Source organism: Rhizopus delemar, genomic scaffold (assembly GCF_000149305.1).
Source record: "Rhizopus delemar RA 99-880 supercont3.16 genomic scaffold, whole genome shotgun sequence".
NCBI classification, from domain to species: domain Eukaryota; kingdom Fungi; phylum Mucoromycota; class Mucoromycetes; order Mucorales; family Rhizopodaceae; genus Rhizopus; species Rhizopus delemar.
This window is the reverse complement of record NW_027137842.1, coordinates 501,545-522,061: the sequence shown is the minus strand read 5'-3', so window position 1 is coordinate 522,061 and position 20,517 is coordinate 501,545. Positions and strand designations below refer to the sequence as shown.

General features: G+C 37.4%; 8 protein-coding genes across 8 annotated transcripts; 4 read left to right on the top strand and 4 right to left on the bottom strand.

Moving 5' to 3' along the window:
* Positions 1-1,783: 1,783 nt before the first annotated feature.
* Positions 1,784-7,991, top strand: RO3G_15479 (uncharacterized protein; the record flags this gene model as incomplete). Its single annotated transcript, XM_067670063.1, has 3 exons — positions 1,784-1,818; positions 1,873-6,771; positions 6,830-7,991. 3 exons carry the CDS (start codon positions 1,784-1,786, stop codon positions 7,989-7,991), a joined length of 6,096 nt encoding a protein of 2,031 aa, XP_067526164.1.
* Positions 7,992-8,119: 128 nt separating this feature from the next.
* RO3G_15478 (uncharacterized protein) lies at positions 8,120-9,147 on the bottom strand (the record flags this gene model as incomplete). The annotated part of the gene is made up of 4 exons (XM_067670062.1): positions 8,120-8,619; positions 8,684-8,809; positions 8,837-8,999; positions 9,070-9,147. The coding sequence occupies 4 exons, from the start codon at positions 9,145-9,147 to the stop codon at positions 8,120-8,122; spliced, it is 867 nt and encodes a 288-aa protein (XP_067526163.1).
* A 2,125-nt stretch (positions 9,148-11,272) lies between these two features.
* Positions 11,273-11,544, bottom strand: RO3G_15477 (uncharacterized protein; the record flags this gene model as incomplete). Its single annotated transcript, XM_067670061.1, has 2 exons — positions 11,273-11,440; positions 11,518-11,544. 2 exons carry the CDS (start codon positions 11,542-11,544, stop codon positions 11,273-11,275), a joined length of 195 nt encoding a protein of 64 aa, XP_067526162.1.
* A 524-nt stretch (positions 11,545-12,068) lies between these two features.
* Positions 12,069-12,775, top strand: RO3G_15476 (uncharacterized protein; the record flags this gene model as incomplete). The annotated part of the gene is made up of 2 exons (XM_067670060.1): positions 12,069-12,614; positions 12,746-12,775. The coding sequence occupies 2 exons, from the start codon at positions 12,069-12,071 to the stop codon at positions 12,773-12,775; spliced, it is 576 nt and encodes a 191-aa protein (XP_067526161.1).
* An 875-nt stretch (positions 12,776-13,650) lies between these two features.
* Positions 13,651-14,385, bottom strand: RO3G_15475 (uncharacterized protein; the record flags this gene model as incomplete). Its single annotated transcript, XM_067670059.1, has 3 exons — positions 13,651-13,979; positions 14,065-14,102; positions 14,198-14,385. The coding sequence occupies 3 exons, from the start codon at positions 14,383-14,385 to the stop codon at positions 13,651-13,653; spliced, it is 555 nt and encodes a 184-aa protein (XP_067526160.1).
* Positions 14,386-14,920: 535 nt separating this feature from the next.
* Positions 14,921-15,445, top strand: RO3G_15474 (uncharacterized protein; the record flags this gene model as incomplete). Its single annotated transcript, XM_067670058.1, has 2 exons — positions 14,921-14,933; positions 14,994-15,445. 2 exons carry the CDS (start codon positions 14,921-14,923, stop codon positions 15,443-15,445), a joined length of 465 nt encoding a protein of 154 aa, XP_067526159.1.
* Positions 15,446-15,767: 322 nt separating this feature from the next.
* On the top strand, positions 15,768-17,330 carry RO3G_15473 (uncharacterized protein; the record flags this gene model as incomplete). The annotated part of the gene is made up of 7 exons (XM_067670057.1): positions 15,768-15,780; positions 15,834-15,986; positions 16,049-16,265; positions 16,320-16,454; positions 16,511-16,860; positions 16,913-17,240; positions 17,318-17,330. The coding sequence occupies 7 exons, from the start codon at positions 15,768-15,770 to the stop codon at positions 17,328-17,330; spliced, it is 1,209 nt and encodes a 402-aa protein (XP_067526158.1).
* A 327-nt stretch (positions 17,331-17,657) lies between these two features.
* On the bottom strand, positions 17,658-20,470 carry RO3G_15472 (uncharacterized protein; the record flags this gene model as incomplete). Its single annotated transcript, XM_067670056.1, has 5 exons — positions 17,658-17,861; positions 17,963-19,846; positions 19,896-19,915; positions 20,077-20,358; positions 20,419-20,470. 5 exons carry the CDS (start codon positions 20,468-20,470, stop codon positions 17,658-17,660), a joined length of 2,442 nt encoding a protein of 813 aa, XP_067526157.1.
* Positions 20,471-20,517: the final 47 nt, after the last annotated feature.

The following is a 20,517-nucleotide window of genomic DNA, read 5'->3' as shown; positions in this document are numbered from 1 at the left end:
AGTTATATTTTTATTCAATATTTTTATATCTGGTATTTACATTCTTTTTATAAAAGTTTAATTAAATGCTTTCAAGATACTTTAATTAATTATAGCTGTAGATCTAGTATGAATAAACTTAATATGAAAATTGGTTTCTGGTTATGCAAGTAGACTGTTTATAATTATTTCGTAAGTAGATCTCTATTTTTCTTTTATGTCTCATTGCATCAGGCATTACATCAAAACAACTTGTATTGGGTTAAAGAAGTGGAATTAGCTATAACCGAATAATAGAGAAATTACTGTAATAAATCTTTGTAGAGCATTCACTACTCTGATTTCTTATAAATTGAATATGAATCATGTTTAAAGTATGTTGGGATACGACAAATAAGAACAATTTAGTTTTTGGAATAAATTGATCTACGTTACAGATATAGGTTATATCGGTATATTAGTATACGAAAACAAAATATATGAGTACTCAAATGACAAAAAAGGACAGTATGAAAGCTTGAAGAAATATAACCGATAAAAGAATAATGAAAATCACATTTAACTGGTTGGAAAAGATAAGAAAAATAAAATCATTTCTACTCTCATACAGTAAGGTGCTTTTGTTTGATAAGCTCTTTAGAACAAAAAACGTATAGGATATAAGCGTTATTGTTTTCTCTGACTATATCATGTAGTTGAAAAAACCAAAACTATGGTAAGTGGAAGTTACTTGCTTGAATTTTATTCACTTAAGGTAATTAGTCTAATTGATGATTTATATGTAGATCGTAACAAGTGTCTTGATCCATGTATTGGCATCTATGTATATATTGTATAGTCTTAACAATTTACTAATGAAAATAAAAAGCCGAACAAAATCTGCAGCTTTACATAAAAATCTCGGTAAAAAGTCTTCAGTTTGCAACGAAAAATTTTATAGCTTTCAAGTTTCGCGTCTACATGGAAACCACAAAAAAGAATTATCAGATTCCAATGACATACATCATTCATGATAGTAAATTAGCTCTTAACCAATCTTTCGAATTTGATAAAAGATAACACTCTCATTGAATATTATAAACGTTAGACAATAGTCTATAGATGCATTTCATATCTTATTTTAGATGTTTTTAAATAATAGTAAAATATATAAAAAAAGTCACATGCCATATTGAGAGGTGTGCTTTTAGTGCACACCAAATCAAAGCTTTTCAAGTATTGTGGAGACAATCTGTTGAGTCGAAAAAGGGGTGTTATCAAAAATATAACGCCATATGAAGAGATAGGTATAGGAGCTAATAATTACCAGTTTAGTATTATCGACAAAGTCGAAGTGGCTCAGGTGCTGTAAAATCGATCTGACGTCGTCAGGGGGGAACTCAGGATAGGATGAGAAACGCGAGAGGACTTCTTGCCATATTGACCACTTGAAGGGACAGTCGATAATCAAATGATGAAGATCTTCTAATGGGGCATAACAGGATTTGCAGATAGTGGTGAAGTGAGGATCAAATCTAGCAACCGTTTCTTGGCAATGTAGTTTGCCATACAAAAACCGGAACCACCAGGTTCTGGCTTCAGATAGCATCTTGAAGGGATGTTTTTATCTTTGCGTTTTTTTTTTCGTCTATTTTAATCATCTGCTCCGACGTTGGTGAATGAAGTTGACGTGACTATTTTATTTTGAGTGGGACCAAAAGAGGGTGCTTTTCTTTCGGTAAATTCAGGTTAAGCCTTTTTTTTTCGTGTTTTCTACAAGACCTCTTTCAAAAAGCGCTTAAACAAGCTTTTTTTTTTTCTCTAAATGGTAGAAAGCGATAACAACAACAAGTTCTCTGGGTATGTAGTTATTATTTGAAAGAAGCTGTTAATTAACACGGTTTTTATACATAGAAATTATCGCAAATTATTTGATACGATTGAAAGAGGCGTTGAACAATGCTCTGCAGATCGACTTCAAACTTTACTTGAAGAGAAGCGTGATCAGCTAAAGCTCGGTCTTGATGCTTTTTCATTGGCTTCGAATCAGTCTCGTTCCAAATTGAATACAGGATCTTCTGTCACTGTCAGTGGGAAATCAATTTCAGTTGACCAAAAAGAAAAAGAACTGATCTTGAGAATATCCGACATTGTCAACTTGGATGAATTACAATGCGTCTCTCTTTGGGAAGCCTACAAGCAAGAAAATAGAGATTACGTGGACAGCCTCAAAGCAAAAAGTGTCAACATTCCTTTGAGCGAAAATGTAGAATTGATCATGAGCATTGTCAGTTTTTACTTTGAAGATCGTATCTCAATTCTGGAATGCATTGAATCCTTACAGCGTATTTCTGTAGATAAAGACCACCCATTCAACAGCATTGCGAGCGATATGGTCAACACATTGTATGAAGACATCACAAACAATTCAGCTTTTGTTAACAGACTATTCTCCCAATTTTCAAACCTCGTCCGTTCTCAAATACCAACACGAACACACACATTTCCTGGTTGGCCTACAGTTTGGACAAAGCAAAACTTAAAAGAGCAGAAGGCATTATTAGAAATCATATTTCTCTTTAGCATCACCACATCATTTTCACCAGACTTCATTCTGTCCGTCATTCAAGAGTTTGAAGTCAATAACTTTGGAATCTTTCAAGTATCTAGTTATGCTTTAGATGCTGAAGGCGAGAAGCTCCGTGAACAAGTGACAAGTATATCTTGTCTGATTGCTGCTAGCATTATTGTTGTTCCCTATCTCACGCTAGACTCAAAGCTGGATGCCTCCGCAGCAGGTGCTAGCTTAATTGACACACCTAGCATTATAGCAAAAATCAATCAGGTTGTTTTACATATGGGAAACACCCAAGAACATTCTATCTTTTTGCTATCTTGGTCCTATTTCCTTTCCTGTTTGCGAAATGCTGTTAACTCTGCAACTGACCTTCCAAATGGATACGAAGAAGTAAAGCTTATACTTGAAGGAAAGCAAAATTTATCCTCTTCCGTTTTATCTGACAGATCATTTGCACAAACAGCCGGCCTCGACACATCCGAAGAACGCACGATATGTATTCAACAAACGGATCACTTGGAACGCACTTTGGTAGGTCGTGCATTGAAGCTTGGAGTGTTTGATGTGACCAGAGGAATACTTGGAAGCGGTATCTGTAATGAGGATGATGTGAACAGCTTTGGTTACAGATCCGTGCTGAGAGTATTACTAAAGTCGTTCTTAAGCACCACTCTTCCCCAGTTCCTTCCGATGGAAAGCTACTCTAGTCTGATCGACTGTCATTGTTTAATTTATCGAGATCAACCAGATTTATGCCAAGCTTTTTGGAAAGATGATGTTGACGAAAACAATCAGCATCCCTTAATAACCGCAGCTTTCGGCAGATTCCCAGTATACTTTACACATTTTACCGATCTTTTGGCTTCTCTTACTTGCACTAACGAATTTTCTTTGAATTCCAAAGGAAATCCTGCTGATAAAGTATACGAGTATCTTTGTGCGATGCCATCCCTTACAGTTATCCTAAGGAACAGATTTTATACTACTGCAGCTGTAGAAAATAACTTGGCAGTCGTTCATACCAATCAAGCATTACGTATCACGCCAATGTTGGATTATGTTACTGACGTTGTGATTCCTGAACAGGCTCGGGGTATCTTAATATCTAGTACAGAAGAAAATCGTATTGTAAAATTCGCCCATAACTACTCTGGATGGCACATGTTGATATCCGTTCTTGCTAATTCCATGAAGCAGCACAAGTCGAACAATGTTGACGTTGAAGATGAAGATTTTACGCTCAACGGAGGAAGTCCGGAAGCCATCACCAGCATTCTTAGTCTCATTCACTGTGTTTTAGCAAACAACCCAAAGCTAGCCCCTGATTTGGTTAATCATATACAAACAGTTGCATCTGTGCCTGGTAGATTATATAATGTCCCCATTCTTATTTCTGTTCTCTGCGATATCCTTAGTTTCTGCAGCAAGGCTCATCCTTACCCTATCTCCATTGCGACATTGGCTACAAAGTGCCTTACTATACTGCTTCCTCATTATCGTCAGTACATCTGGGCTTACTTGCAGACAGCTCCCATCCTTCCTCGTATCTTCTCTAATGCACCCACTCTTAAATCATCATTTGCTGCAAATCGTGTATCACAAATACAACAAATCGTTGCAAAGTCTGAATGCACCGTTGGAAGTTATAGTTTATTGCTAGCATTTCTGGATTTAGTTCATGGTCTCGTTCGTGACATTCAATGCAATTGGTGGGTTAGAGAGGCAGAGATGGGTACATTTGCATCTAGTAGTCAAGCTCAAATCGAGACCTTATATGTCTGCTTACACTATCTTATGCTCGAAGTTTTCCCATCATATTCTGGTTGGAGATACAAAAAAATATCTGAGCGTTATCTTATTGGCATCAAGTTATTATCTATCTTTATCGAAGTTTGCAATTACTTTAGAGAACCTGAACATCCTGTGGGAGCCAAGTTGTCTTTAAGCAACATACGTAATGGTATCTTTAGTAATTTCTTATATGACGGTGGCCTTTATCATATATCTCCTTTACTTGACATAACTTCAGAAGGCGCCAACATGGCTAATGCTTTATACAAATCCAGTCATATCAAGGAAGCAGAACGAGCTGAAGAATTGACGGTCTTAACCCTCGTCTTTATCAAGATTTTGCTCCAAAGAAGAATAGAACAAATTGAAGAAGGAACGAATGTTTCTGAAAGTACACTTGAACGCCTGATGTTTGAACGAGCTACGCAAGGTGGCTGCTCTGACTTTTTGTTGCGTATTGCAAAACACATCAACTATCGCCACAACATTGCTTTACCCATTCAGGCAACCTACGTCTTATCGCTCTTGTGTCGCACGACCTATGCTTGGAAGACTGTTCCCAGTTTTGTCCAGCACTTGGGCGACACAGCTGAAGCACATGCCATCATTCGTGCATACCTTGAAACCGCCAAGGACGATACACAAAGTGAAATTTTGCTGTCAGCTATCTGGCAATTCATCACGTCCCTTTTAGAAACACAACCAAGTTTAGCCATTCTCTTTTTGGACTGCGGTGACTTCATCATGCCTAGTCCAAAATCCGCAATTCGCACGTTAGATAACCAGCCTTCTTCCGTAAAACCTGCTTCTGTCAACATGATCGAATCTGCTATTCGCACTGCTGTAGATACTCTCGACAAGTGGGAAACTTTGTCTGTGGAAAAGCCTCTGGTTGTCTCCAACATTTTACGATTTTTGTCTACTTTTTGGAAAACCGCATTTGATCACTATGCTTTAATTGAGCGTACTCGTAGTGATAGCGCCCTTTGGGCCACTCTTGGAAAGGTGTTGTTAAATCCTGCAATGGAAATGGATGTATCTGATAGCACCTTGGAGAATGTCAATTTACTAGAAACCGATTTCAGCGAACAAGATCGATATGATTTGGCTGTTCGACAACTTTGCTGTTCCAATTTGAGCAAGGCATTTGCTATGCGCATCATTGCATATGAGGTTCATTTGACTGCCGTTAACCAGCAAGTAAAGAATGGTGATTTCTCAAAGACGGTAGACACTTTACCTGTTGGCCTCAAGAACTTGCTATCCAAGATCAGCGAACCAGCAAAGCTTTCACAGATGCGCAATGAATTTGTAAAGAATGACTTCAATCCTAGTTTATCAGAGTTGGCATCAAATTCTGCCCTTGCTTTATTGCAAATGGTTGGAATCAATAACTCTTCTTCGCTGCTTTTCAAAACGCCATCGATTAGCTCGGGAGATAATGGAGCTCCTGGTGAAGTACGTCAGTATGGTGATTCTTACTTGTATAACCTTCGTATGTCAGTCAGTCGTGTGTTCGCATTCTATGACGATATTAAAGAAAAATGCAAGTTTGCTGGGAAAGAAGATATGATGGTTGCGTCTGAAGTAAATGCTGCTCTAGATGTAGAACGCTTGGCAAACACTTTCTTAAAGAATGTTGTGGAGGCGAACCACAATTATTCTGTTGTTGACTCACAACTTGTCTTGTTGAGATCTTTCAAGACATTTGTTGAAACATGCTCGCACCATGTTAATAGTTTGATCTGGATTGCTAAAGGCACCGTTAATAGTTCTGATTATCTCCGCAAGTTCATTTGTGATTTGATTGAACAAGCCGAAAAAGAAAACCGACAAGATGGTGTCACATTAACTTCATATAGTGTCTTAATACACATAATAAGAAACTTAATCGAGGACTGGATTGAAAAGTCAAAACCTGTACTCCTTGGTCAAGACGCTGCTGCCAAAGAACAATATTCTTTACATGTCTCTCAGATTATTTTATCCTTGTGTAAATTGCTTGAACGAGAAAATTTTGCATTGATACAAAGTGTGCTCGATGTTACCGCAGTTTATTTCCACCGACCTTTGCTGGAATCAGTATTATTGTGCATATACACCATGCGTGGCACGGTTAATTATACTAGCAAGAAGCCTGCTGCTTTAGCACAAATGCAAAGAAATCTTCAAAGCATTCTGTCTGTCGTTTGTTCAAGTTTCCAAGTGTTGGCCATCAAAGCTCAGTCGTTCAGTGCTGAAGGATCCCTTGCTAGTGAAGAAGACATGGATAATTGTATCAAGGATGTCACTGTTGTTACTTCTTTGTTACAGGAGATTATCAACAGCAGATATGGCATTAAGGAAGATGTATGGCTTTCTGAATTCACTAGACACCACACCATCAGCTCTTTGTTGAAGTTATTCTATGCAGGTATTGAACTCATGTTGAAGGAAATTGACAGGTAAAAACAGACTTATATTTTCCCTGTATTTTTTTAAAACTTTATCAAAACTTTGTAGGCAAACCATTGGTTCTGATCGTCTTTACAGTCTCAATATCACACCATTTACTGAAACAGCATTATACTTCTTGCTTACCCTGTCTAATATACCAAAGGCTGCCGAACTACTTGTCAACAATCATCTCTTTGATTCTTTAACCAACAACAGTCTCACAGCTCGCTTACAGCAAGGCACATTGGATTTATTTATCAGATTCGGTGACAAAACTAAAAAAGAACCTGGTTATGTAGAGCGTAACCCTCTTCACTTTGTTTGGTGTCAGATCCTTGGTGTGATCTGCAGCCTATTACGAACTATTGGAAGCTCTCAAGTTGTATCAAGAAATGTTGTCAGCATTTTGCAAATTTGTGGACCACAAATTGGGAAAGCATTCGAAAAAGCAAACAGTCATAGTGACTCTTTATTTGCGCTTGCACCTTTAGAATGCCTTTCAACGCCTTTGTTAGAAGAATTAGAATATATCAGCGCTGTTTTCTATGAATTATCAAAGCATTTGGAACATATACCTAATATCGCTACGAATTTATTTACTTCATACAAAGATTGCTCGCTTTTATTGCTTCAGCGTTATCTCTACTTCTTCACGCATCCCTCACATATGAAAGCCCAGCTTTATCGTACAAGTAATACTGAAACCATCGACCATTTTATGCAAAAGACACTTAAATCCATCTTGACAATCACAAACTACATGATGACCACACTTACTGTCTTGAGCAACGCAGATGTTGTTCTCACTGCGCCCGATGTTGAATGGCCATTTGGAAATACTATTATCTATCCAGACATGAGAGCATCCACTGATGCAGCAGCATCTTTTGGTACGTTGGTTGAATGTATCAACGCGAGTATTACTATGGTCAATCAGTGGCAAGATGCACAAGATCAACCACTGCAACAGGCATTAGATGTCATCCAAAGCTGCTCTTTAATACTCATCTCACAAGCAGCACTCTGGGTAGCCAAACCTGATATTTCAGACGATGTAAGAATGGGAATTGCAGTAGATAATATTATGGATATTGCTGAAGTACTGTCTAAGGCGGCATCAACACTTGAAAAATTGGCCGAAAAGAAGATTGCTGCTGATTTGAAATCAAGAATTAAATTGATACATATGCTACAAACTTTCTTAAACAAACGATTTTTTGAAAACTAGTATAATAAACATTGATTTTTTAATTGAAGAATATATATAGACTTGTTTATTGCAATAAATAGTGTTTTTTAAATATATTACAGATTAAATAATGCAAGGTACCTCTTCTAAGCCAGATTATGTACACTCTAATGATTGCTTTTATCGCTTACCAAGAACCATTTGAAATATTCATACACACTCCAACTGATGGCTGTGCTTGGCATATTTGTTAAAATTCTTGGACGATATCCCCTAAAGAACCCAGGAATACCATAACGTCCGTAGATAATCCTTGCAGCATCACGAAAACCCTTTGCGCTTCTTATCGTTAGGTCTGTCGATGATCCGCGTGTTTGAAGCAAGGTCTTGATCACATCCAAAGGAGTTGTGATTGATGATGCAACTGTACCTGCGATTGCGCCTGCAACCATGTGTATTTCTGGACTATACTCTCCACTATGGCTCATCTTGGATCGACAATATTCATAGGTTGCAAATTGCACTGACTGAAACGGGATTGACATGGAAAGTGTTGTGGGAAACGAGATATAAAATGCCTTTAGCCCTTCACTCATATACACTTTTTTTGCACAATCTCGAACCGATCGATAGGTTGAATCTTGCAATTGCATTCGCTGTTTCAAAACTACATTTGGTTTTAATTTTCTTGTATAGTTTCCAGTCATTCACCAGATAAACTTTCAGCTTACCGTCAAATGGAGTCATTAAAAAGTCATGAGAAAATGTTGCAATGGCACCTGCTGCAGCTGAAGCAATCAAGTGACTCGGCAATTCAATCGTATTCTTATTCGGTAATTGTAGCTTTGTATTGTAAGCTATGCACTTGTTGAATCTCTCTTTACAAAACTCATAAGTAGCAAAATGAACAGCATGAGCAGGTCCTGCGCCTATAATCACTGAATAAACACCTCTCCAGAGGTTTCCACTGTACTTTTTTAATTGCTTTGTGGATGTGTCTTTAATAGCTGTTGTTAGCTTTGGTACTGAAAGTACTTGCATCCTTGTCTACGCACCTCCATCAGTTCAGTGTTTACACAATAAACTCCCTCATCAACTCAGCATAAAAAATACATACTCTAATGCTGTCAACAGGATACATTATGCTGTGCTCTCCAATACCAGCTAGTGCACCAGCAATGGCATTTTGTGTCATTGTTGAATTAGTCCCCAAAGATTCATAATCATCCATTGCACACGAAAACAGAAACAAAAAAGAACAAAATTAAGGGTATTGCAGGGAAATATAAAACAAATAAAAAAAAAGGGAATAATTCTGAGGTCATATATCGATGCATAGCGTTTAATTTTTCTGCAGGTCTTTTTCTTTCAAGCAGTGTTGAGTTAAAAAATAAAAATCCCACAAATGTTAAGGCAAGATGAACTGAATTATATACATGTATTCCAATGTGTCCCAAAAACTCGGCCATAGCAAATTTGGGCCTATTTTCTCTTTTCTTTTCAAGTTTTGTTCCCAAGGACAATGGCTGAATGATTCATCTTGTATTTTTTTCTAAAACTACCAAAAGCAACATTGGAAAATAAAAGGGATCCAATGGTTAGAATTGAAAAGAATATCTAAACAAAAGTCACGTTAATAAGTACACTAATGCAAGCTTCTTTTGATATTACCAGAGTTTTATAAGAAATAGGTTCCGTGAAACTGTTTATAATCTCGGCGATTGCTTCCGCAGATGCTTTGGCTCTAATATCGTAAGTAGGGTTAGTGACATAGAGCACGTTTGTGTAATTCAGAGCTCACTTTGCAACAACCACATCTTTCTGCATACAAACTTCCCAATTCTGACAGAGACTCTCAATAGCAGGGACCTTATTTTCCATCTCACATCGATTCATTTTATAATCCCTCGCGCATTGCATTTTTTTTTGGTAAAGCACTATAAGCATATAATATATATTAATTTTGTGTCAAAAGATATGTAAAATAATCAAATAATAAAAACCTTCTAGTTGCTTATCTACTTCTAATTTAAAATCTTGTCTAATCACCAAGATCACTTGCAAAAATATATACAATACAGTAAGTGATACAACAATGTTGAAAAGCATTTGAAAGTAAATAATTATGGTATATGAGATGTTTTGATGTTTAATGATGGAGAGTTCACTGGACGCTATATGCATTGGCTGTTTTATTACCGCTTGAGTTATTCGTCTATTGTTAAAATATTCTTTTGCTCGCTTCTTATATCTTTGTGTTAAAGTAAAAGCACTCAGCTGTCTTGTTGCCTCGGGTGATTCATCATCGAATATTCGTTGGTTGGGTTGAAGTTTGGGAATGAAATTAAAGTTATAATTGCCTGATGCGATCAGTTTTGTTTCCTGCTCATCTTCAGTCCTTGCCCCTAAAACAATAATTATATGTATTTTTATATAATGAGTGCTTTTTTGTGTTTTGTTCTTTTTTACTCTTCATAATTTTAAGTTGTGTACTGTCCATTCTATGTAAATAAGTTTGAAAGAGTTGCTGTTCTTGCTTCGCCTTTTCCTTGCTTCTGGATGTGAAACGATTTTAATCACGTGATTAGATCATATTAATGAAACAGCTTGCTTTGTACAATTTAGGGAGTTTTAAGTAATAATACAATGTATAATTCAAATAAAGTATAAAAATGATAAGCTTACTATATTTAAGGCTCTACAAGTACTAATGAAAGCCATTGGCATATAAGCATAGTCAATTACATTTTATTTACATCAATTACACTATAATCTTGAAAAAAATACTAAACAAATATAACAACCAATTTGCTTCAGTTGAAAACGCGGTGTATGGTTCAAGGCAAGATAAAATAAAGAAGCATATTTAAACATAAATGCAAAAAGTAAGGAATTAAAGCATACTGTTTGTTAAAAAAGTATAGCAATCAAACGATTATCTTTTTTTCTATGGACAAAGATTTTAATTATTAAAACACAAAGAGGATAAGGATTAAGAGTGATGCAAGTGTATGAAACAATGAATCCCCAAACATTTTTATCCTTGATCCCATAAGGGAGTTTTAGCTTCCACTCGTTTCCTTTTAATCTGACCTGGCGAAAACGATGAAAACCAAGTCATCACGCGCTCATTTGGGGTTTAATTTTATTTGTAAATAAAATAAATATTTAAACGTATGAAACAGTGAGGGGATTTCTTTCCGATTTCCATCACTTTCTATGGATTTTTGCCTTATTTGGAAAAGTATCCACAATACCAGACTTAAACCTGCCTACTGTAAAGCAGTTACAAGTAGAACTTGCTGCAGCCAAGGCCGAAATCAATTGACTACAGCAACAAAATGCCTCTCTTCTTGAGCGGTTAGCTCAAGCACTGTGATAACTGCTTTGGAGGTGTTTAATACAGAGATTTCCCGGCACGCCACGAACGTATCCTTAGATGGAACCTTTACGAACGATTCATCCGATTCTGCTGCCCTTTTTCTTACCTGTTTGACCTGATAAACAAAAAGTCACTTTTTATCAGTTGCCGTTGCGAATGAAGCAAAACTTGTTTCAATTATACATTGTTGCTTTGAATGCCCAGTGACATTTTCTACACCTCAAAAACTTCGACGACATCTACAGAAACACAATATTCAAATACCACAAACAACTGTTGGAATCAGACAGTACAATAACGACGAATATACCGATATCAAAACTGAATGCTCTCACAATTCCATTGAAAAACACTTTGGCTGTCCTGCATGTATTATACATTGCGTGAAAATAAACACATTAAAGACACATTTTTATACGTGCTATCCTAAAACCGCACCAGAAGAAGAGCCACAACAATTGCAAGAACAACCAACCGCAGAGCAACAGCAACAAAACGAGGTCTAACAAACGGTGTTCAAGTAGCATCCTTGAAGAACAGTTGGATCTATCACATATTAATTTCCCAGCTCCTGATCACAATGACCATCTATTGGTGAAAAACTTCGATGCGACAAAGGCATTTCATGGGCTACAAATTTTATTGAAGACATCACTATTGGAACAACCAGTCGAGAAAACGCGATCGTAAGTCTTTCGCAATTGGATCTTCTCCCAAACGAAAACAAATTTAAAATGGCCATAATTGAAATGGTGCGCAAGTTGCCCCGTGTGTCAATCTCAGAGGATACAAACGAATACGAGATCAGTACACGTTATGTTAACCCATTTTTATGTGGATTGTTTGACGATCCTGACCAAGATATATTCTTGCGTTGGACAAACGAAACAACCTTGGAAGCTCGAAAACATGAAGGGTTTTCGATGATTCACCCTGATCTCACCATATCCAGTCTGCACGGAATGAAATGGAAAATGACCTATGGATATGGTGAAGCAAAGTCAGCCGCCCAAGGTGCCAATAACTTTTTGATTTGCCAAGATCTATATCGAATTGCCATATTATGCAAGGATGCACTTGATTTGCAGAATATGGAAGGTTTCTTAGGTCTCCAAGTAATTGGACGAACCATCACCTTTTATGTCATCGTTCTACCAGCAACGGGACTTTATGTCATGCGCGAGCTGACTAAAATCAAGTTACCTGATTGTTTGGATGATTTGACGAAATTCATCATGGATATGCCTCAGGCATTGCTTGTGCTTGACATATTCAATCGTGTATGTATTCCATCTATTGATCCACCAGTGCCCACACGACATCGACCAACAGTCACCACGGCAGCCTACAATGGCATTTTCTCATCGTCTCAGAATCGCAAGCGATCTTGCCTCCTGAAACGTTATCATAGCTAAGCCAATTAACTCAAAATAATGAGTAATCCGGTCTTTGCCCTTGTATTTTCATGTTTGGATTCAGAAATAAAAAAAACTATCAATTCTCTTGTTCTTTTTTGTCCACTTTCATTTTTACGATGCATGCAAACATTTGTTCCAAAATCTCCTTCTGACATTGATGTTTGTTGTAAACTGTGATTTTTTTTTACTTTGCAATTCTTTATGCTTAAGAATGGATTGATTTTTAAATGGGAGGAAAAACGTTACAAATAGCACTTTGTCAGCTTTCTTGACCGTCGGCTGCTGATCATCACTAGTTTTTTTTTTTTTTTTTTTTTTTGGCTCGTCGCTAATACTTTTTGTTATAACTTTTCCTTGTTAAGACACTTAATAAAGCATTTGGCAGAATGAGTAAAAAATCCCTTGAAATTGCTTAAAAATAAACTATCGCATGCTTCACTTATTCTAGTCATTAACGATTCTTTTTCCAGAAATTTATTTCGCTTAAATTTGCTCTTGACGACCGACCAGAACTGCTCAGTTGGATTCAATTCAGGAGGATACAGAGGAAGATATACATATCGGTATCCACGAGAATGAATATACTTGCCAATGCCATTTGAGCTATGGATAGGAACATTATCCATGACAAGATAATGTCCCTTCATTTCTGGATACTTGTCTATTTCATCAAGAGTGGATTTTAAGAAGCTCAGATAATGTCCTGTCACTGTTTCTATGCTATAACCAACAGTCTCATTCCCGAGCTTTATTTTTTTTTTTTGATACGCTTTGGAACCCGCAAACTAACATTAATTAAATCGGTGGCAGATATTGCACCTAAAATAGATGTTGTTTTCGCTTTGGTCATAGGCACTGTAACTATTGCAGGAGTTCTCTTCTTTGACCAGACCATACCTCATTTCAAGTTAACATGAAAGGCTGATTCATTAAGAAAGACACAATTTGTTATAAAGTCCAAGTCAGTTTGCTGCCACTTTTGGACCCAATCATACCTTTGCTGAATTTTTTCCTCGCTGTTTCTTTCTACAGGTTGGAATTGTGCTTGTTTAATGGATAGATTACACTGCATTGTCATGAAGTTATAAATAGCACTACGAGAAACATTAAGGTTTACAAAGTTTTGTAATAAACTTTTCACCACTTCAATTAAGACAGCAGAAGTATTTTCATCAATGTAATTGAAGAGAAATTGCTTATGCCTCTCTCCAAAAATACGACGACGTCCTGATTTTTTCTTTTTTTTCGGAAATGCTCTCAGGATCTTCATAATAACGTTTGACCCATATCTGAGCCGTATGAATATGAATACCTAATTGTCTCGTGGCAGCAGAAGCACTTAAGCATTTGCTAAAAAAAATAGATGAAAAAATCTCGTTTTCTCATTATCAGAATAAAATGTATAGCGTCGCTTATTGCATAACTCCATATCAACATCACTATACCTCTCGTCTGAAACTGGATGTATTATAAGATTAGAATATCTTTCCAGAGATTTATTCATTAGGAATTGAGTACGAGAACTTATTTCGATAGCGAATAGCTCCTTGTCAACAACAAGATCCATCGGCTCAACTCCGTGCTCATCAACAGCATGTCTCTGTCTATCTTCGTCAAGAAATTGCATACTCATTTCAAATGTCTGTAAAATAAACTGTAATCAGGAAAAAGAAAGTGATAAGGGCAACAAACAATTGCTCCCCTTTTATAAAGTAAAAATAAACGTAGTCCATGATATCTGGTCACGACTTTATTGCTGGACCAAGTGACTTCATTATTGGACAGAAACATTTTTTGCATGACATCAAATTCTGAAGACACGACTTCACTTTCTGAAATAACTGTACAAAATGACGTGTAGTCTATGTCAATCTTTGGACTTTTTTTGTTTCATGCAGCAGAAAGTAGAAATTGTGATGTAAATTTTTTTTTTTTACTAAACGCGCATAAAAACCTCGGATTTCACTTTTCTTTCTTTTTTCGTTATAACTTAAGCAATGTCATCCATTGTCTTAACACCCGAACAAGAAAAGACCAGACAGAGTATTTATTATTCAAATGGTTTAAAAGGAGCGGTTGTTGGCCTTGGGTTAGGTGTAGCCGCTACTGTTTTTACTATGCGTCGGTCTCCGGAGTTTAGATCATTAAGCCGACCTCTTCAGTCTATCATGGCTGCTTCTAGTAAGATAAAAGAGATAGAACATATGTGATCAAGCAATAATAATTTCTTTCGGATAAAAGGTACAACTGCTGGATTCTTATTTGCCTCAGACTCTGCTGTCACCCATTATGAAAATAGAGCACTGGGTTATGCGGATGAAACAGTACTTCAAAGAATGATGCATCGAAAGAAAGAAACGGATGATGCAAACCTGTCTACCTTTGACCGATCACTGCGCTACTTGAACGAAAATCGTTGGTCCTTTATCGGCCTCTCTTGGGCTGCTTCCATGACTGCTGCTCTTGGCTACAGCTTCTCGAATAGGTATCTTACTACCCAACAAAAAATAGTTCAGTCTCGTATGTATGCTCAAGCGGTTACTATTGCTGTCTTAATGGCTTCTGCTGGTATCTCCATTTACGTAGGTGAAGAGGAGAAGAATCGAAAGGAAGCACCTGATCCCCAATTAAGGGCTGTCCTTGAACTTCCGGATTCTGCTTCAGCATCAAAACCTGATATGAGCAAACCTTAGATTATTTTAATAAAACATGTACATACACCCCTTGTATAAAAGAAAAGCAAATATGCATAGCTTAACTAATACATACATATGATGTCAGTGGAATTAGGATAGAAAAAGCAATAAAGAAAAAATTGAGAACGCATATACTAAGAAAGAAAGAGGGAAAGGTGTTGCTTAGACATGAAGCAAATTTCCCTAATAGTAAATATTTCTAATTGGCTATTTTTTTTTTACATCACCAACCTTGGGTTTCTCCGCTTTGACGCGTTTTTTTTAAAAAATTGAAAGCATTAAAAAACATTTTTTATTTACTTGATTCCTTAATAATAGAATGTTTTGTGCTAGTAAGACTTTTTCTTAGTAATTATTAATTTTTCTCTAATCTATTCAATACTAGTTTCTGGAGAAGCACCTGAACAATCTGTTGTTTCCACTTCATCTGGAAACATTTTCGAAAAAAGATTGATTGAGAAATACATTTCTGAACATGGCAGAGATCCTATTACTAATGAAGAAATCACAGTTGATAATTTGATTGAAATCAAGACAAGTAAAAAATCAAATCAAAGTAAATTCATATTTGTTCATTTTTTTTTTTTTTTTTTTTTAAAGCACCTGAAACTGTCAAACCTCGTCCCCCTAAATTATCCTCTGTTCCTTCTCTTTTATCATCACTTCAAAATGAATGGGACAGTGTGATGCTCGAATCGTTTACTTTGAAGCAGCAATACCAACAAGTTCGCCAAGAATTATCTCACGCCTTGTATCAAAACGATGCTGCAACAAGAGTTATTGCTCGTTTGAAGAAAGAGCGTGATGCTGCAAGAGAGTAAAATATAAATGTGAAAAATGAAAAAGGATAGAAACTGATCTTGTTGTATAGGGCGCTTGCTAATATACAAGCTCATTTGGGTACAACAACAACTGCTCAACCTAGTCAAGAACAAGAATCCATGGACGTTGATCAGCCCAGTTTACCTGAAGAAGTAATTGAAAAGATGAACACAACCAGTGCAAGGTAGAAAAAAAAAAGTGTATGATTTTTATATCATCTAACTCGAAAGAACTTTTCAGACTTTCAGAAATGCGTCGTGGAAAGAAGAAGCCACCAACTGAATTTGCTTCTGTTGAAAAAGTCCAAGAATACACTCAAACGTCTAGCATTCCTTCACTTCACTCAGCTCGTTCGGCCGGTATTACAACACTCGATGTCAATTCAACTGGAAACCTTATTTTAACTGGTGGAAATGATAAACACGTTCAAGTATACAATAAAAGTGAAGATAAAGTGATTGCCAACCTCGCTGGTCATACAAAGAAGGTGACAGCTGTCAAATTTAGAGGTCAACAAGAAGAAAACGATGTATTCCTTAGTGCAAGTGCAGATAAACATGTTCGTCTTTGGATCCCTGACGAAAAGAAGGGTAATGAAAGGGCGTTTGATTTGTTAGAGAGGATATTAATACAGTTTTATAGCTTATAAACTCGGTCATAATATTAATGCACACAAGGGAGAAGTGACTGGAATCTCAGTTCACCCTTCTAAAGATTATTTTGTTAGTGCTGGTGGAGATAGTAAATGGATATTTTATGACTTTGAAACCGCACAATCTATTATGGAAACTGTTGATAGTGAAAACCAATCTGGTTACACTAGTATCTCATTCCATCCCGATGGTAACCTTCTTGCTACTGGTACAAATGATTCTGTTGTTCAAATCTGGGATGTCAAATCTCAAAAGATTGCTGCTAACTTTGGTGAACATACCGGTAAAATCAACGCGCTCGCATTCTCAGAAAATGGGTAAGCTACTCACAATAAAATGTTGCACTATAATCATAATACTCACTACTCAATCTTTAGTTATATCGTTGCTACAGCTTCAGAAGATAACTTAGTTAAAATATGGGATCTTCGTAAATTGAGCAACACAAAGACATTTACATTAGATGATGGATACAAGGTTCAATCGCTTGCATTTGATGATTATGGACAATATCTTGCTGTAGGCGGTAATGATGTTCGTGTCTTTAAGGCTAAAGATGGATCTTCTATCGCTACTTTCTCTGATAATACGGCAGACGTTACAGGTTTACATTGGTCTCCTCTTGCTCAAGGCTTAGTCACCTCAAGTTTGGATCGTACAGTTCGTTTCTATGGCTCCAATTAAAAAAAGTTGTTTTTGAAATAAATAGTTTTTTTAAAGCAATGAATTTTTATTTACACCATCATTTGTCGTGGTAAAGGAATGGCAGAAGATAGGGCCTGTGATTGATATTGTGGAAGCAATTTTGCAGGCATGAGGTATACACCAACACATTTCGTTTCCACTGCTTCTGGGAACGTATACACCATGAGAGGAATATGCTCATTTCCTTTAGAGATATTCCTCCAATCCGTACAGTTTTTGTAGCAATGTTTGGCCTAAAGAAATTTAAAAAAACAAAATAAAAAAACGAGAAATAGAAACGGAAAAATGTAAAATAAACAAAAAAAAATTTTTTTTCAGAGGCGATGACACTTACATTACTATCAACGCTGCCACTTGATTCTTTATCCAACATGAAGCTCAAATTGCTAGGCTTCTCACCAATCTTCTTTTGAATAGCTTGTGGAAAAATTGGCGATTGGTAATTCTTGAACATATCCAGTATTTTTGTCTTGTATGCAGGCGCATCATTGTCAGTTAAAGTCTGTGTTGTTTCTACCGCATCCTCAGTCATATCATTTGTCATTGTGTCCAATCGCTTTTGTGATCTCTCATGTTGTAAAATAGATGTAACCAATGGCATCTTATTTTGAGCATATGCTTCAGCAGGTTTTCCTTTTCCTCTGCCCATGGATCGATTGTATTCATTGGGTATAGGATAGTCAGATTGGAAAGGCAATACAGGATCAGCAAAAGTCCAGAAAGGATTTTTACCTCGGGCAGTAAGCCATCTGGGAACATTACCGCGTTCAGTACGGAACATGGAATTGCCAGTCGGTTGGTGTTGCTCACTCCACCACAAGATCTCTGTCGATTTACGACGGTCAACAGCTTGTGAATCAGACTTTCTCTCTTCAGGCTTCTTCATAATAGCGATAGGTCCTTTAGATTCTCTCATTTTATAACCAAAGGCAGATACAGATCGATCATCTTCAACAAGTTCTTTTGAGGCATGTACTGGTCCTTCGCCTTCAATAAGTTCCCCATGATAATCCTTCTTGCCTTCAGACCAATCGTTCTCAGCGAAATCGTTGTTCAATTTCTTCTTCCTTCCGTAAACAAAAGAGCGAGGTGGATGTGTTGATCTTTTTCCTTCGATAAGACTGGAATCATGAGAAGCAAATGATCTGTCTTGGTTCATCTTGGTGAATGGTTTATAGTCTTCGCGTTGAAGAGTCTGTTGACTGGGTCGGTAAGGGCGAGAAGTCCTCTTGTTACCAATCTCGGCCTCACCACCAGAAGGACGACGTTGACCACGAGAGGCCAAGTGTGGCCACTGATCACTTTTGTTCAACAAGTGTGGAGAAGAGGCACGGCGAGGAGAATGGTTGGCCCATTGGTCATCAAAGCGACGGTGAGTGTTGACAGTAGAAGCAGCAGATCTACGGCGACCACCAAAGGAGGAAGAAGATTCTTGAGAAGAACCTGATTTTTGAAGCTCGTCAGATACAAAAGTATCCCAAGCAGGGGAGGCTCGACCAGAACGGATTGTCTCCTTTGTCATCTCTTCCTGAACGAATGCGTCCCAAGTAGAGGGTGAGCTTTGGCTGGCAGGTGAATGAGGATGGGCAGACTCGGTCTGTTTAATGATAACAGGATCAGCGGTAGAAGCAATTTCAGCAGCGGGAGCAGAGGTCATCTTTTCGTTTCGTTCATTCAAGGTGGATTGGTGCAATCGGGTAGCATAATCTGTCCAAGTCGAGACGCCAGAAACAGGTGTTTTGGATAGCACCTTAGACTTCTTCAAGTCCTCCACGTATGTTGACCAAGCTTCTTCGTCCTCAGCTACTGTTCTCGTCTTGATCTCTTCACGCTTCTCTCCCATAGCAGCGCCCAACGTATCAGCTTTCTGTCTTGCTCGTTCACGTGCAGCTTCAAATGAAGCTTCTTGTTCTTCACGACGCTTTTGAGCACGTTCAGCAACAGCAGAGGCTTGTTCACTCTTTTGAAGCACAGAAAAAGGCTTTCGATCGTGGTTGGATTGGCGACGGTTGCGCCCCCAGGATGATCCTCTGTCGAATGGATAAGGAGTAGGTTTAGTTTCTTCTTCACGAGGTGTCGGCTTCATTTGGGGAGGATAGCTGCGGTCATAATCCTCTGTAAAACGGTCTGAAGGGCTCACGTCGTATAAAGGAAACCTAGCTCCATCTTCAAATTCGATTACGTCCACTGAGAATTCTTCTGTGTCATCATTAACCATCTATGACAAAAATGTGAATAAGAGACAAAGAGTTATTTATCCATTTTACCTCATCCCAAGAAAGACGGCCTGAATCCCTAGGAGGCTTTAAATTTTCCTAAAGAGCAAATCAGTAAAATAGGCTTGCTTGAACCGAATGATAAAATACTTACAGTATGCTTTTCTTCTGCTATCATAAAAGAGAAAGAGGGAGTTAGAAAAAATGTCCGAACGCATAAAAAAAAGCTTACTGTTTTTGACAGCCTCAGCTGCTGTCGGAAAATCCAGCTGATCAGAAACAGCATCTGTATTGGAAGAAGGCACGGCCCAAGCACGAGAAACAACAACATCAGGCTGTGAGGTCTCAGGGCTTACAGCTGGGTTGGGCGAACCCCAGTTATGAGCGACAGTGGTTGGGACAACAGCAGGTGGACTTTCTGTGCCAGTCTCACTCCTCAAACTTGGTAAATTGATTGGCAATGGCGCAGAAATCTTGTTGGATAACATTCGTTGTCTGGCATGTGAATTACGGCCTATAGAAAAAAAAAAAGATTTTTTGTTAAACGATTCAGTTTTTTAAATTCTCCATTTACCTGCAGTTGCATTATATTTTGTGTTAAACAAACGAGGTGAATCGGAAGACATTATTTAAAGAACTATAAAAGAAATTAACTGATTAATCAAAAAGACAA